Below are 18,022 nucleotides of genomic sequence, written 5' to 3'. Positions count from 1 at the left end.
TTAGTCTTCCCGCAGAGCCTTCAACAGGGAAGAGGATTTATCAATAGCTCCCCAAAAACTCAATCATATTCTGGACACACTGGTGATTCCCCCAAAAATCTTCTCTACTGCCCATGTGGAGAGTCTCCTGAAATGTTCCCCTGAAGATATTCCATTTCTGTTGTGAGCTCAGTATCAACCTGCAGTGCTCAAGGACTGTTCATTTCTCAAGGGCTGTGAAGCACATCAAAAGATTATAAATTTGTTATATCAAATAAATATCAAAACAGTTCCTAACCCAAAGAATTTATAGTCTACAGATAGATAAAGAAAAACAAGATACATCTGGGAGATCCAATGGAGTAAGTGTTGTGCACTTAAAATACATATGTGTATGATTATATATATTTCCATTTTAAAAAATTAAAACATCTAGAATCTCAGACATCTGAGATCAAAGAGAAGAAGTGGCATCTTTTGTGGATTGATGGGACGAAGAAGAAAGATACAGATTAGGCCATGATCAGTTTTCTCATGGATACTGGGGTGGGGAGGAGGGAGAGGAGATTGGTGAAGACTGATGTCTAGGGCAGAAAGGGGGCATGTCACAATCAATCATCACCAAGGTTCTTGCAGCTTTTTCCAGAAGGTCACACTGATTTCTTCCTAGAGTTCTGGTGTTTTGGGGATGGAAATCAGTCTAGTTCCCTCACGTTTGCACCCCACAGTGAGGGAGGATGACATGTTGGTGTATTGGTTGATGGTTCAGAAGAGAACAACTATCGGATGCACTGCAAGCAGAAACACTGATATGTGTGCACTTTATTGTGATTGAGAGACAGAGTGGTCAGCTACATAAACAGAGATGGATTAAGAGTTATCGAGGCCCTGGGCACAAAGAACATTTGGGCCCCCCACACCTTGGAGGCCCAGGGGTGCCGGAACCAGAGGGATCCAGGGAGACCATGCCCACTCACTTTTTAACATGGGCATAGTAGCCTCGGGCATGTGCTGAATGGTGGTGGCAGAGGCTGCACTTCGAGGTGGGAGAGCTGATAAGACTTGCCTAGGACAAGGTGGAGGGTCTGGGGCTCCCCACAGTGTCCTTGGCTCCTTGGGCAGTTCTTACCATGGCCCAGCTCCAGTTTCCAGCTTGGCAGTAGGTGGGGCCTCGGGGGAAGAGGTGGAGGAGGGGGTGGATCCCAAGAGGGAAGAATAGGAGCAGGGGTGGAGCCACAGTTCCAGCGGCAGTGGCCCCCCACTTTTACATTGGTTCCGGTGCTCCTGTGCGGGCCCCAAATTGGCTAGGGCCCCTGGGCACAGGCCTCATGGATTAATCCTCCACTGTTCAGAAAAGTTCCCCCACCATGCTCCCTGACTGATTGCCATGAAAAATCAGATAGCAGGTTCTCTAGTCAAGGAGAAGCCAATAGTGACATTTCAAAGTAAGGCAACCCATAATTAACTTATATGAAGTTCTCTAATGCTGAATATTTGGAGTATGGCTGTCTGAAAGTAGTCATATTTCAGGTCTCTCTGCCACTGTTACATCAAGTGAAAGGAAAAGAGGGCACGTAACCTTAAGCGGTGCATGAGAATGATGACATCACTGTGCTGGTGTATGTAGTCCAGAAAGCAAATAAATGAGACTTCCAGTAAAAACAATATGTTGCATAAATGGAAAAAGACATTAATTTTGGAAATAAATTTTACTGTTAAGTTTCCAAGGGGATGTTAGTAACAAATGTAAATATGAAAAAGAATGAGGATTTCAACAGTCACAGTGTTCACTTAATGGATTTTGTACAAGCAGAAAATCTGTACATTTTACTATGGCAAATATATTGAGAAATCTAGACTCCCTGAGCCAAAGGATTAAGAGAAAACTTAATATGGCTAGAATAGTAAAGAAGAGGACAGGCCTCTCTTTTCACTTGAACCTTTTGTCTTTCTCCTATCCTCAACTGTTTCCCAAAGTGTTCAATGTTATTTCAATAGTAATATTGTAGTCTCCAGAATTTTTTAATTTGGTAAAAAAAAATCTGCAATGTTAATTTGAAAGTAAATAGGAACACAAAACTTAACAGTGCAGACATTAAATCGAGAGAATGGTAATTTTCTTCTTGGTTTACCTGGTTCCTTTTCATATTTACTATTTAACCATTGTACTATACTACTGTGAACTAACCCACTCCAAAACAAAATCAAAATACATCTCCATTATGTTGTACCTGAGGTAAAAATTCTTGTGCTAGGGCTAAAGCTCTTCTGTAGGCAGCATCCCCTGATTCATTCTGTTCCACCACATGACTGACCAATCCTATTGATTTTGCTTCTTCGCCATCTACAATACGTGCAGAGAAGATGAGTTCTTTTGCTAGAGATACACCAATCATACGAGGTAACCTCTGTGTCCCGCCTGTAGTTTGTAGAAAACAGAAAATGCAAGCATAAGTTTTATGGAAGTTTAGTCGAAACACTAGATGCTATGCTTTAAATTGCCTGATTTAAACATTGCCATGTTTAAATACATTACAGTTTATTTTGTGTACACACACACAATTTGTACTAAACTATGATATATGTGAACATAGTAAGATTTTGCTATGTGCCTGAATCACTTTTGAAAATGGGGTCTAGGCTCCTAAGTCGCTTAGGCACTTTTGAAACTTTAACCGTATAAAATCTTAGAAAGAGGTTTCTTATTTACTGATAACAGTTAATATAAATACAGTTTCCATTAATCAGAAGCTCATTTATTCATAATAAACCATAACTTAAAAGGACAGCTACTTACTAGTAACTGGTTTTCTACAAGCATTTTTCCTATTTAATCTGTGTATTTATATGGCATCCATAACCACAGTACAACCACTTTTGCAGATCTATCTCTAGGTAACATGCCACAAGACTCCATACTGCGTCCACTGTGGCCAGACATCGATTCTACCCACAGACTCAAGCACAGTAGGCAACATCTATAAAAAGACTATGTCTAGTGTTGCCACCTGGTCGGTTTTGTACTGCCTTGCTGGTGAAAAGATTAATATACCTTTTTTATTTTCTCACTTGGCACACATTAGCGTGCTCTACAATTGACAACCCTGGTAGCCTGGACCGCAGTACCATGTTAGGATAAGGTAAGAAAAGTGATAAAATAACATATAAATACACATATTGTGTTACTGGTTTGGTCTGGTTTTTAAATGAGTCTCTAAAACATTTTTGTAATAACTAGCTCTAGTCAACACTAGGACCCTTTTGGTTGTTGGTGATGGTGTGGCCAGTGGCCAGTTTTTGTTGGTAGGGCTGTAGCCAGTGGCCATTTTGTCTGCGTCTTGGAGGTGGCAACCTTATCCATGGCCCACACTTTTCCACTTCCATCCTGCTGTTTGAAATCTAGCACAGGACTACAAAGCGACAAGGACATAGTGTGACAAGCATGGATCTGTAGAAATAATATTCTCAGAGAGCTTTAGTTAGTGGTAGTTAGCTTTCCTTTCTACTTCAGGAATTACTTCTGTGAATTCCCACTTTCGGGTGATTAACAAGCAGAAACAATTTCCAGAGAGTGGCTGAAGAGTGCTTAATTGTTCAGAGAATAACCAATTTCCCCAAACAATCATGCAATATGAATGAGAGAGTAACACTGAGTACAGCTCTGAACAGAACTCCACATGGAAGCCTTCAACATCTTACAAATAGATATGTCTTTGAAGGCTAACTGTAGAAGTTACCTTTGCTCTAGTAGAATGGGCTCTAAAACTATCTGGGATTGGGACTCTTGCTTTGACATGGTAGGTCTGAATCAAGTATCTAAGACATTTAGGCAAATTTTAAATAGAGATTCTTCCCATCCAGGATTATTTCCACAAACACATGAGAGCACAGGGCAAGAGAGAAAAAGTATGTGTGATGGGGTACTTATGGGGGAAATCCAGGGAGGCAAGTCTGCACCAACTGAATTAACAGGTGTTCAACCAATATAAAATGGATGTAATTTCAATTTTAAAAATGGCAGACTAAATCAATATTTAATTAAAGCCAATCTGTTTCTTTTACTGCTGTTTTCAAAAGTATTTAAATATGTCTCTGGGAGAAAATAAGCTAATTGGAAATAAATCAAAAGCTTTTATGATTCAACTTTCATTTATTTTTATTATGTGCAACCAGCTTTAGCACTACTGTGTTCATTTTCCTAAAAACATACCTGGTTTTCAGTGCAACATTACCCAATACTAAGATGTGGTTGGCAGATTAAAAAATAGTGGCTTGTAACAAAAATTGAGATATGGGCTTTGGCAAAGGGTGGCTATAGCTGCAATAAACATTTTTACATTAATGAAAGTTAAAATAAAATGTCTACAATAGCAGCGAAAGTGGTTGACATCCCACCTTTTCAAAACAATGGACTTGCTAACACAAGAGAATTTTAATCAAATGACCCTAGTGTTAACCCTAGTCTAGATAAAGGTCCAGCAGCTTTCTGAGCTTTTACCACTACATCAGTTAAACCTGATCAGAGCAGCCATTCTATGTTTGTAATTCCAATTTAAGTCAGGGGGAGTTTTTATACAAAAAGAATATAATATCACAGCAGGTTTAACTGAAACAGTGGTAAAAATGCTAGCAGCTGCTGGAGTACACTAGATATCCTACTAGAGTTACCAAAGGTGCAGCTGAATTTTTTTGCTAAAATTATTTTATAACAGCAGGAGAGAAGAATCAAAATAAAGTCCCTCTCCTGAGGTAAGGTTTATTAACAAAAGGTACTTCCACAATCCTTTGAGGGGGTCAACAAGCATGTGGACAAGGGTGATCCAGTGCATATAGTGTACTTAGGTTTTCAGAAAGCCTTTGACAAAGTCCATCACCAAAGGCTCTTAAGCAAAGTAAGCTGTCATGGGATAAGAGGGAAGTCCTTGCCTTGATCAGTAACTGTTTAAAAGATAGGAAACAAAGAGTACTAATAAATGGTCAGTTTTCAGAATGGAAAGAGGAAAATAGTGGTTTCCCTCAGGGGTCTGTACTTGGACCAGTCCTATTTAACATATTCATAAATGATCTGGAAAAAGGGATAAACAGTGAGGTGGCAAAATTGGCAGATAATACAAAACTACTCAAGATAGTTAAGTCCAAAGCAGATTCCAGAGAGTTACAAAGGGATCTCACAAAACTGGGTGACTGAACAACAAAAGGGCAGATGAAATTCAATGTAGATAAATTGAAAGTAATGCACAATGGAAAACATAATCCCAACTAAACATATAAAATGATTGGGTCTAAATTATGTTACCACTCAAAAAAGAGATCTTGGAGTCATTGTGGATAGTTCTCTGAAAACATCCTCATGAAAACTCAATGGAGTCATTGTGGATAGTTCTCTGAAAACATTCTCATGAAAACTCAATGTGCAGCGGCAGTAAAAAAGCAAACACAATGTTGGGACTCATTAGGAAAGGGATAGAACAGAAAATATCATATTGCCTCTATATAAATCCATGGTACGCCCACATCTTGATATTGCATGCTGATGTGGTCACTCCATCTCAAACAAGATATATTGGAATTGGAAAAGGTGCAGAAAAGGGCAACAAATATTATTAGTGGTATGAGACAGCTTCCATATGAGGAGAGATTAATAAAACTGGGAATTTTCAGCTTGTAAAAGAGATGACTGAGGGAGGATATGATAATGGTCTATAAAATCATGACTGGTGTGGAGAAAGTAAATAAAGTGTTATTCACGCCTTCAGATTACACAAGAATCATGGGTCACTCAACGAAATAAATAAGCAGCAGGTTTAAAACAAACATAAGGAAATAGTTCTGCACACAATGCACAGTCAATCTGTGGAACTCTTTGCCAGACCATATTGTGAAGGACAAGACTATAACAAGGCTAAAAAAAGAACTAGATAAGTTCATGGAGGATAGGTCCACCAATGGCTATTAGCCAGGATTGGCAGGGATGCAAAACCCGGCTCTGAAGTGTTCCTAGTCTCTGTTTGCCAGAAGCTGGGAATGGGCAACAGGGGATGGATCACTTGATGAATGCTTGTTCTGCTCATTCCCTCTGAAGCACCTGGCATTGGCCACTGTCAGAAGACAGGATACTGGACCATTGATGGACCACTGATCTGACCCAGTATGGCTGTTCTTACTTTCTTATGTATGTATATTCCAAAATAATACAAACCTCAAGACTAAGCCATCCAGAGCACATGACTTATGAGGAGAGGCTGTTGGAACTGGGAATGTTCAGTCTGCAGAAGAGAAGAATGAGGGGGCATTTGATAGCTGCTTTCAACTACCTGAAAGGGGGTTCCAAAGAGGATGGACCCAGGCTGTTCTCAGTGGTACCAGATGACAGAATGAGGAGTAGTGGTCTCAAGTTGCAGTGGGGGAGGTTTAGGTTGGATGTTAGGAAAAACTTTTTCACTAGGAAGGTGGTGAACCACTGGAATGGGTTACCTAGGGAGGTGGTGGAATCTCCTTCCTTAGAGGTTTTTAAGGTCAGGCTTGACAAAGCCCTGGCTGGGATGATTTGGTTGGGGATTGGTCCTGCTTTGAGCAGGGGGTTGGACTAAATGACCTCCTGAGGTCCCTTCCAAGCCTGATATTCTATTATCTCATTTTCAGTGGGAGTTACAGACATTGAATATACGCAGGATCAGGCTCAAGATGAGTTAGCATGTCTCTCTCTAAACCTCATCTCTGTGCCAAAAAATGTGAAGATGCTCTTTCAAAAGGATTGCTTAATACACTGCTGTTCTACCATCATCTTGTAAGTTAAATAACATTTTTGCATTCCTACTGTATGTATCTTTTCATTTTTCATCTGAAGAAACTGTCACACTTTAATCAACGTCTATCCTTGTGAACAATCTAAGTGTGCATCAGTACAGAGCTGATGTCTTTTAGAGAAGAACAGGTTCCTCAGAAGTCAAGCTTTTTACCACAGCCTGTAGCAGAAATACAATCTTGAAATACATCAGATTCAGCTTTTGATAAAAAACAAACTCTTTGTCCAAATCCGAAGGTCAGGATTCTTATATCTACTGACTGCACTTCTTCTGTTCCTTCCTTGGTCACTCGTGCTTAATATATTTTCCTACTTATCTATCTTTTCTTCCTTTATTGTTTTATCTTCTCTGTTACTGCCTCTACCAGGAAATGTTGAAAACAAAATTTAATTGAGCAACAATATTTCATAACTTTGACCAAACAATGGATATGTTTAAGCATGAAACAATGCTTATGGATGAAAAATGTTCTCTTGCCAGTATCTTGCACAATAAGGATTAAAGAGCAATACAACAATACACACTGCAAGGCTGTTAAGCAAACGAAATGTTCTCTGGTTAACACTCACAGAACATTAGCCAACAGTTCAGTGCATCATTCACATACTCAGCAGTAAACACGGCATATATTCAAAAAAGTGTCAAATTCGATCAAAGATGTACATAAGTTACATAAATTTGCAGGGGAAACAGCAAGAGTATACTGTAGAAAGATGTTCTTTTTTGATAATACATACAAAACATATAGTTCCTGCCAACCTCAATCAGAACTAAAGGAAGTAACACCCAATTTTCAAAGGCCCTACTTAAACTAGTCATTTCATCTAAAAGTAGAACGCTACTTGATGGAAGAGTATTGTTGCATTTTTTCAAATTTATTGCCACATTATTTCATGGACTAGTATTCTGGTATTTACTGACTGTGCTGATACAAAATAATTGATCTGCAGCTGCACTATAAATGCATTCTTACCAGAGATACTGCCACTTAATGCAACTGTAAACATCAGGTTTAGATGACACTCCAGCTGATGTGAAAATCAACACTGGAAAAGACATTTAACTAGTGGTATGAAAATTATTAAACAATGGCATTATTTAACAAAATCTTGATTTTCTAGAGAGATATATTTAGTGTCAGTAATTTATCAATTAAAAAATATAAAAATATAGTACACAACTGGTTTGGACTAACGGAATTACATGAACAGTTCCCAAAAGCATATCCAGAATGATGAAGTAACTAGCTTACTGGAAATAGATTAATCATTCTGGCAAAAGATATCTAAAACCAGAAGTTTCTCAAAGTTCAAGGCTCCATCACAACATATTGAGAAAAATCCTGGGGTGAGAAAAAGTCCAATATTTAATTCAATCATACTGTCATTCATTAAACCACGTAAAAATAATGTTATCTTAGTTACACCAACTTTTTTGATTTACATTAGGCTGGCTTAATTGTGATGCATTTCATTTTTTCTTTTAAAAAGGCCACTAAATATTTATAATATTTTATTAATAACTAACGGTGAGCCAAAGTTCATCAGCCACAGACTTCCCAGTTATTCAGGTCAGCCAAGAAATGTCTGGAATCTCTACTTCATGGTTCCCATACAAAAGGAAAGGGGAGTAACCGACTTTCTCCTACTCATTAAGACTGTTATAACAGTGTGAAATACATATATCTACTGTAAATTATTTTCCATCTTCCCTCAACACACAACTATCTGAACTCATAAGTAAGCTACATAGATAAAAGTATGATAGATAAGATAGAAATATACCACCATTTTTAACCATGTTGCTTGTTTTGTTATATAAACACACACATAATTTTTTTTTATTTTTATTTAAATGTATCTGCCATCTATTCACAATTCAAGATACCTCTCCAAATTTAAACATTAAAAATCTAAAATGTATCAATAGAATATTTAGGTTCAAATTTCCCATTACACAACTACCAGTTTACGCCTTGATCCTGCAAAGATTTATGCACATTATTTAAGCTTCTGTTTAAGCCTTTGCAGGATCAGAGCTCTCCCACAAAAGAAAAACTAAAGATCCAACTCAAGTTATATAGCCTAGATCCCAGAAACAGGCCCCACTGGGATTCAAAACTCCTCCTGCTCAAAGGTCGCTGAAACCTGTGGACACCTAAACTCACTTGGTGCCTAAATTTCTGTTGTAGCTGTTCCCTAGGCACCTATGTTTCTAACTCTGGGAATGTGCATTGCTGTCCCACTGTTGGAATCCAGACACCTAAGCTGCAGTATACTTTTTATGCAGGTTGCCCACCACTGCTCTATGGGTATGTCTACACTGCAATTAGACACCTGTGGTTGGCATGTGCCAGCTGACTTGGGCTTGTGGAGCTGTTTAATTGCAGCATACATGTTTGGATTTGGGCTAGAACCAAGCTCTAAGACCCTTTGCCCCCTCCCCACAGGGTCCCAAAGGCTGCGCCCAAAAGCCTACACTGCAATAAAAAAGGCCCTCAGCCTGAGCCTCATGAGTATGAGTCAGGTGGCATAGGCCAGCTGCAAGTTTTTAATTGCTCTGTAGATATATCCTGTAACATTTTGTAGCAGTCTTTCATTGCAAACTCTATTCTTGCTAAAAGACCAGGCAGTTTAATTTACAAATCAGACCTTGACTGTCACACACAGTTTTAATCACATATATGTAACTATTACATAGACTTGGTTGATTTAAACATCCTAGAACACTTCAAATCTTCCCCCTTGCTTTTGGTTTTTTTTGGGGGAGAGGGAAGGGGAGTGAAGGGGTGGGAAGGGGGAGGAAGGGCTTAAAAAAAAAAAAAGCCAGGAGATTGAATCAGTAGAGGGCCTAAGAATGTGAGAAAGCTTACAAAATGACAAAAGCTTATGTGACTTATTAACATGAGAAACTCAGATGTAAACATGTAAATACACTTTTTAGAATTCATTGGAAGTTAAATATTCATAGGCTTCATATCAGACAGATTAAATGTTTTGAGTAATTTGTAAAAAAAAGATGAGACTTTTTGATAAAAGCAATCACTTTTTTAAGGGGGTATAAGACTAAGAATGGATTCCCTAAATGCAGACATCTGCCCATGTGAAATGCATGAAAACAGAAAATGAAACTGAAAGCTTGTACTTAGAGATAGCAGATTTGAAGGAGTAAAAATGTCTTTGGGGTAAATGAGTCTTCAAAGTTATAGCTGGGGAACAATCGGATCTATTTGCCTGACATTATTAAACATCTGATTCATCAGCTACAGTAGCCACCATTCATATAGTTTGAAATACTTTGACTCCAAGTAGTGACCTAATGATACAATAATAATTAGCTCATCATGACAATGTAGAAATTGACAATGCAAGACCACTTTACAAAGAAATTGAGTGAGGAGGAAAATTATACTTAAATATATTTAAATATAACAAATGAGAGTGCCCATGCATATTTCAAAAGCTACCTGCCCTACAATACAATAGCCCTTGGTGGAAATATTGTTTATATTGTTCTGAAATACTACAGTAATAGAAATTAAAAGAAGCCCCACCACACACACACACACACACACTAAAGCACAATCCCCAACTTGGTGCAGATATAAATGAATGGCCCAAGAGAAAGTGCTATCTAGCCTTATTAGAGCTGTGCCCACATATTTGTGAACAGAATCAGCTCTTGGCAGCAACAGTAAGATGGCCTAATGGAATCTACTGTTATTTTGTATGATTTCCAATCACAGGGACTTTAGCCCTAATATTATTTAAGTATTAGAATTTTTACCTGAATTTTAAATAACTGATTTCATACCTTCTATTATCTCAGTCTCGGACTGGTGGTGCTAATAACAAAAACAAGAGAATAGAAATGCGAAAGTCTTGCACAATAATTTAAAATAGAACAAGCAAAATGCATTTAGATTATCACAGGTGGAAAGGGTATTTCATTTTGGTTTACCTGAGAGGATGAACCCACAACCCAAAACTGGGGCATTGTTTTAAAATCAGATAATCTGAAGTCTTAGCTGTCTGTGAACAAGTAGTCAGAAATTTTTCCCTTCCTCAGCTGACCTCCTCCTCAGGGAAATCTATCACTTTTCTCCCACCTGCCATACAAAGAAATTAATCATTTTGCTGAACCCCACAAAAATACAAAAAGTTAATCAGTTTCTTCTACCCCAAGTTTCATCAAATCCATCTGCTCTCAACCCTCTCCACTGAGAAGTCCATCTGCTCCCAGTCCTCCAAAATTAATCTATAAATGCCCACCCCTGAAATTCTCTGACTCATGTGGGGCTACAGAAGGAGGATTTGCTGACCCTTCTGACTACTGATAACAGAAGTCCAGGGAAAAAGTAAAGCAGCAGGCTGTAGCTAGGACTAAAGCTGCATGCTTCAGTAGCCAAGTACCTTGAGCAGCAGCAAATCTGTGGAGAAGGAGAAGTTCTGTAGCTAAGACAATCAGCACAAATAAATGAAAAGGGAACAGACCAGACCAGTATTCCAAAGAAGGGACCACCAGGCAGGTCAGTCAAAGCCCATGTCCAACTACAGAGTAACTCTACTCATGCTGCTAAAGACAAATAATTATTATGGAGAGACTAGCTGCATCACTCACAATAGTTCAGGCTGAAACAAGACTTGTGTTACAAGGGCATTTCTGACTACCACCTCCTCCAGTCTCTCTAACTTAGTAAAACTACAAACTTCGTGGTAAATCAGAAAACTGGATTTTGAGAAACCACGTCTGATATTTTTAACTAATCCGTTGTTTTGAAATCCTAACTTTATTTTGCTCTATTTCACTTATTACTGTATCTAAAAACTCCAGAATGACCTTCTGTTCTTTGTCTCTATGAAGAGTGGTCCTCTTATTGTTATTTTGCAGATGTGGTTGATACCTGACGAGATATTCACAGCTGCAATTAAGTACATACAATCTGTAGACCACCATGCATACATATTTTATACATTATTTTTGTATGCATATTTTAATTTGTATCTAGAAAGTGGCACTACTTGCCATTTTTGGTAAGGATATCTCTATGCAAGAATAATTACAGGACATATTTGAAATTCTTTATCAATTAAACAAGAAGTCAATATAAACACAAAATACACACAGCTACCGCATGTATTTTATATGACATATTTCATATACCAATTTTATGTGCTTCACTGATTGTGTATGTAACTTAACACAGTTCAGGCCTGAATTTTCAGAGGTAGCAGGGCTTAAATTCTCATAGGTTCCGAAAGCTCCCCCACCCTCCACTCAACAGGCTATAAAAACTCTCAAACTCTGCACCAAAGTAACAGAAATACACCTTCAAAAATGCTATGTAAGGGACTTGCCAAGCATCGCATATGAATTTTATGGCACAGCCAGGGATTGAACCTAGTTTTCCCAAGTCAGTCAATTGTCTTAACCACAAACCACATCTTCTCCTTTCCTTTTCCTCCTAGGTCTAACAGACAACACCTTTATTCACTACACAAATATGAATCATTCGCCCATCTAATGCACTAAATGAATCAGAGCACCTGTGGAAAATAGAATATGATCATTTTTCAGAGTAGCAGCCATGTTAGTATGTATCCGCAAAAAGAACAGAAGTACTTGTGGCACCTTAGAGACTAACAAATTTATTAGAGCATAAGCTTTCGTGGGCTACAGCCCACTTCATCGGATGCATAGAATGGAACATATAGTAAGAAGATATATATATATACATTCAGAGAAGGTGGAAGTTGCCATACAAACTGTAAGAGGCTAATTAATTAAGATGAGCTATTATCAGCATGAGAAAAACACTTTTGTAGTGATAATCAAGATGGCCCATTTAGACAGTTGACAAGAAGGTGTGAGGATACTTAACATGGGGAAATAGATTCAATATGTGTAATGACACAGCCACTCCCAGTCTCTATTCAAACTCAAGTTAATGGTATCTAGTTTGCATATTAATTCAAGCTCAGCAGTTTCTTGTTGGGAGTCTGTTTTTGAAGCTTTTCTGTTGCAAAATTGCCAACCTTAAGTCTTTTACTGAGTGGCCAGAGAGGTTGAAGTGTTCTCCTACCGGTTTTTGAATGTTATGATTCCGTGTGGCCTACTAAACCCAGGGTTGTGAGTTCAATCCTTGAGGGGGCCATTTCGGAACTGGGGCAAAAATTAGGGATTGGTCCTGCTTTGAGCAGGGGGTTGGACTAGATGACCTCCTGAGGTCCTTGCAACCCTGATATTCTATGATTCTATGATTCTGATGTCAGATTTGTGTCCATTTATTCTTTTGCGTAGAGACTGTCCGGTTTGGCCAATGTACATGGCAGAGGGGCATTGCTGGCACATTGATGGCATATATCACATTGGTAGATGTGCAGATGAACGAGCCCCTGATGGTGTGGCTAATGTGACTAGCTGTTATGATGGTGTCACTTGAATAAATATGTGGACAGAGTTGGCATCGGGCTTTGTTGCAAGGATAGGTTCCTGGGTTAGTGTTTTTGTTGTGTGATGTGTGGTTGCTGGAGAGTATTTGCTTCAGGCTGGGGGGCTGTATGTAAGTGAGGACTGGTCTGTCTCCCAAGACCTGTGAGAGTGACGGATCATTTTTCAGGATAGGTTGTAAATCTTTGATGATACTCTGAGGTTTTAGTTGAGGGCTGAAGGTGACAGCTAGTGACATTCTGTTATTTTCTTTGTTGGGCCTGTCCTGTAGTAGGTGACTTCTGGGTTCTCTTCTGGCTCTGTCAATCTGTTTTTTCCCTTCAGCAGGTGGGTATTGTAGTTTTAAGAATGCTTGATAGAGATCTTGTAGGTGTTTGTCTCTGTCTGAGGGATTGGAGCAAATGCGGTCGTATCTTAGAGCTTGGCTGTAGACAATGGATCGTGTGGTGTGTCCTGGATGGAAGCTGGAGGCACGCAGGTAAGTACAGCGGTCAGTAGGGTTTCCGGTATAGGGTGGTGTTTATGTGACCATTGCTTATTAGCACAGTAGTGCCCAGGAAATGGACCGCTTGTGTGGACTGGTCCAGGCTGAGGTTGATGGTGGGATGGAAATTGTTGAAATCATGATGCAATTCCTCAAGGGCTTCTTTTCCAGGGGTCTAGATGATGAAGATGTCATCAATGTATTGCAAGTGGAGTAGGGGAGTTAGGGGACGAGAGGTAAGGAAGCGTTGTTCTAAGTCAGCCATAAAAATGTTGGCATACTGTGGGGCCATGCAGGTACCCATAAAGCCTGGAAGAAAGAGAAGCAGCAGCCGAAGAGCCATTTTGCCTGTGTTCTGACAGGAGGGTCAGTTCTATGTACCTGCTTCAGAGTGATGCAGGATGGTCAATGAGTTAAAGAGTGTACTCAAGACAAACAGAATGTTCCAAGAATTTAGGAGCAAAACTGTAAAAAGTTCTATTGTGCATGCCATAATGGTGATGTTTGCAGTTTATAACTTAGACACATCTGGAACAGAGAAGGCACCACTCTGATCCCAGGAGTATCCCCCTGCTGAATTTTAAATTCCTGAACCAAGCTCCTAAGATGCAAGAGCTCTTCAAAAATACAGAAAAATTAACTAACATCAGTAAAACTGCTTATATATTTCACATTTCTCATTCTCAGAAACCACAGCACCAGTTCCGTGGAAATTTTTTTTATAAGATCAACCCAAGGCAGACAACAGCATGGTAAATTTCAGCGCAACTTGTTATAGTCTGGTAAAGTTATAAGAAAATGAAAAGGGGGGTGGAGTTGAATGGTAAATGTTAGGCAAACTTAATATACAGGTGGTACCAACACCTACTAAATAAAGCATGAATACTGCCTGTTTTGATTACTACAAATGAAGCCACTTCGTGGCATATTTTTTTATTTACTTACACATTCTGTTGAGGTATAATACGATAATAAGGGTTTAGTACATTTGGTGCATTTAAAATGGTCTCCTTTGTCCTGTACTCATTCTGGTGAAATAGTCTGTTATTTTACTTTATTCACATTGGTAACACATGTTTTAAGAAATGGATTTCATTGATTTCACTGTTTTCCAATTAAAATATTTAAAAGGTCTCACTTGAAATTATATAAACAGTTTTTTAATTGTATCCTCAGCAGGCACAAAGCAGTATAGTTCCATTGACTTCAACGGAGCTAAGCCAATTTACACAAACTGAGACTCTGTCCCTACTGTTTATTGCTTCAGAACACTGACATGGTTTTCCTCAATAGTACTGCTCTTCCACTGTCTTCCTTAGTCTATGTCACCTTCTATCCAATTTATAACATCTACAAAAAATAAAGTTGTCCACTTATAGGAAATCAAAAAGAAAGAGCTGAAACAAGCAATTGTTTCTAGGCAGTTGCTGTCCAGCTGTTGGGGTGCAAAGGGGAAAGTGACATCACTAAGAAGGGACCTCTGTTACTCATCCTACCTGCTACTGTGACATAATAATGGAGAGTTAGTCAGTGACTAGTTCATAAAATAGAATCCAAGAGGTATGTAGATAATGAAAATTTCCCCTCCTGAACCCTCCAAAAGGGAGAAGTGTCAGGATCTGCTTGGTGAGACTGGGGGTAGGGTTGCCATGCAGATGCCCTTGTCATGTCTTCTCCAGAACAGGAGGGTGGGCACCTTTAGACACTTAGGACATTAACGTTCCATTAACATATATTTTATTTTTTCTTTAAACCCTAGATCCATGATACAAGAGAGGTGTTATTTGGAAGTACACAAGCCAGGCGTCAAAAAGTGGTGAATTTATGTCAGTTAAGCACAAAGAGCTAGCATGTTAATTGGGAACAAATTAATATTAAATAAATAATTAAATATTTTAAAAGATCTGTTAGACAGTAGATGCCACTGGGGATAGTTTATATAAAACAAACAGGAACCCACACAGCACATGCCTATCACAACACTGATCAATTTTGCATGTATGTTGTAACCTTTTCCATTATAACCTGGCTCTAGCACCTCATCCCCCTCTCTAGATGAATACCAATCTGTTGGGAGTTGACTTCCTAAGCTTCCAATCCCCCTGAGTATGGATAGTGACTCATCAATGTTCCTAGCTCTAGGTCTCTGAAGCACTCCCCAGAATACAGACCCTGTGTCTGACATCTTACTTGGACAGTGGGACACTGCAGTCTGGCCGCCTTAGACTCTGGAACAAGTCAGCCCTCCGGAGCTCCCTGTTGCTTTAAACACATTCCCCCTCTGTTCACTTGATTGTGGGAGCTCTGGTTTCTAGTTAAATCCTTCAGGGATAACATGGCAGTTCCTCATGGAATACAGATTTAGGAAAGGAATTTCTTAATCACAATTACTTTACTTTTGAAAGCACACTAAAGAGTTATAGATATTTGGAAAACAACAGAGTTATGAATGCAGCCCCCTTGAGTCTGATCACATCCCTCTCGCAAATTCTGGATTTAGTCAGCAAACTTATGCCAGGAAGCTTGTCCTGCCTTCTTGGACTGGTCTGCTCACATGTTGGTCAGCACCAGTTCAGAGAAGCAGTCACCTTTTAAAAATGTGTATTTCCCCTTCTTCGTTATGTGCTCCAGGCTGAGGAACAGCAGCACATTTTCTCAGCCCGCCTTCTCTGTAGAGTGTTCTTGTGGGTTACTATTATTAATTAGGATTACGTTTGTGCTTGCTAGTCATGGACCAGGACCCCATTATGCTAGGCACTGTACAAACACAAAACAAAAAGATGGGAGGTGGTAGTAGAGAGAGAATCAGAGCTGATGTCTCTCTCATTGTCAGCCCGCGCTGAAGAGTTCCACACGGAAGCATGAAGACAATGTCCAGAACAGATTGACCATGGGTATTTAATCCAACATGAAGGTTACAATGTAAAGTGAAGTTTGCAATGAAGGTTACAATCACAAAATGGCATTCACAAAACAAAATGCAATTCACAATTGGACACAGACATCTCCCCAATCTGTCATATCACCCTTAAGTTGTCTGTCTTTTTAGATGTAAACTCATCAGAATAGGGATCATGCCTTTCTCTTTGTTTGGAAAGCACCTTAGATGCAAAGGGTGTTACTGCAATATAAATATTAATAATAAAGATATGTATTTTGTGGGTTACTTCATTCCCAGCTGACTTCAATGAAGATAGACTTGGTATGAATTTTGCCCAATATATTGATAGCCAAAAGGCTGGATTCTTAGGTACATCAGAGTTCCACTTGGTACTAATGAGATGGAAAGGGTGGGTAGAGACATAAGAGACCTTTATTTTCTCTGATCCTGGGAGCAGCCAGGAACTAATTAAGACCACCTGCAAGTTACTACAGCTGCAAGTCTGCTTCAAATTTATGACAGAATAGGTCCCAGCAGTCAAGATGGACAACCGGAGTGCAGTGTGTTCCTGCCATGCCTCCTCCCAGGTCCTACGTAGATAGAGGTAATTTTAGGTCCCTTATCTGCTGCTGGAGCAGCACAAATGGCATTACCCTGCATCAAGGATTTGGACTTTTTTATATAAAAGATGCACATAATTCTGTACATCTGCAAACACTATACTTCAATGTTTCAGTGTACATCAACATTTCAGACATACCAAAATTTTAAGGTATATCAAGCCACTTTTTCTCTAAATCTCACCTGAAGTCCTTCTTCTCTTTAGCTGATGTTTAACTTTTGCTGTAAAATATTTTGTGATTCTATGAATAAAGACTATTGTACAAAAATAAATTGTATTGCACTGAGCATATAGTACATGACAGTTTACAAGCAGTTTTTGAGGTTACAATGGACCTTTGCTAGCAGGTCTCATTATTAGTGTAACAAGGACTGAAACTTTTAGACTAGCATCAGCTATACTTAAAGGTCACTCAGATGGACAATTTTGGTTATCAGCATACTGTAATTCTTTAAAACTTGAAGTTAATATTGATAAGGACATACAAACTAGGACTAAGGAACACTAACCAACTTCTTAATCTGCATTAATGATTTAACTTTAAAAAGAAAAAAAAAGACCAAAAGAGTAATTTTAATTGGAAAAAGTATACATACTTTAGGCACACAAGCTGAAAATACTGCCTTTTTGAGCATCTTTAGCACTAAAATACCTAAATATGTTTAGCACTACATTTTAGATAATACACTGGATACTTATGACCTAATCTGGTACTCATTCCTAAATTTATATTGTGAATAGTGAAATATGTGTGATCAGGCCATCTGCCTTAGATGCTTTTATGTCTGCATAAGGTTGGA

At 38.8% G+C, this 18,022-nt stretch overlaps 1 protein-coding gene across 4 annotated transcripts in view; it reads right to left on the bottom strand.

Annotated features, from left to right (window-relative positions):
* The window catches only part of AUH (AU RNA binding methylglutaconyl-CoA hydratase), a 187,417-nt gene that overhangs the window by 11,485 nt on the left and 157,910 nt on the right, over positions 1-18,022 (bottom strand). For all 4 annotated transcript variants that reach the window (XM_073344895.2, XM_073344894.2, XM_073344897.2 and 1 more), the window contains one exon: positions 2,211-2,398. In XM_073344895.2, coding sequence (XP_073200996.2) covers positions 2,211-2,398 — 188 coding nt within the window. The remainder of the gene's footprint in view (positions 1-2,210; positions 2,399-18,022) is intronic.

Source organism: Lepidochelys kempii, chromosome 5 (assembly GCF_965140285.1).
Source record: "Lepidochelys kempii isolate rLepKem1 chromosome 5, rLepKem1.hap1, whole genome shotgun sequence".
Lineage (NCBI taxonomy): Eukaryota > Metazoa > Chordata > Testudines > Cheloniidae > Lepidochelys > Lepidochelys kempii.
This window is presented reverse-complemented; position numbering and strand designations above follow the sequence as displayed.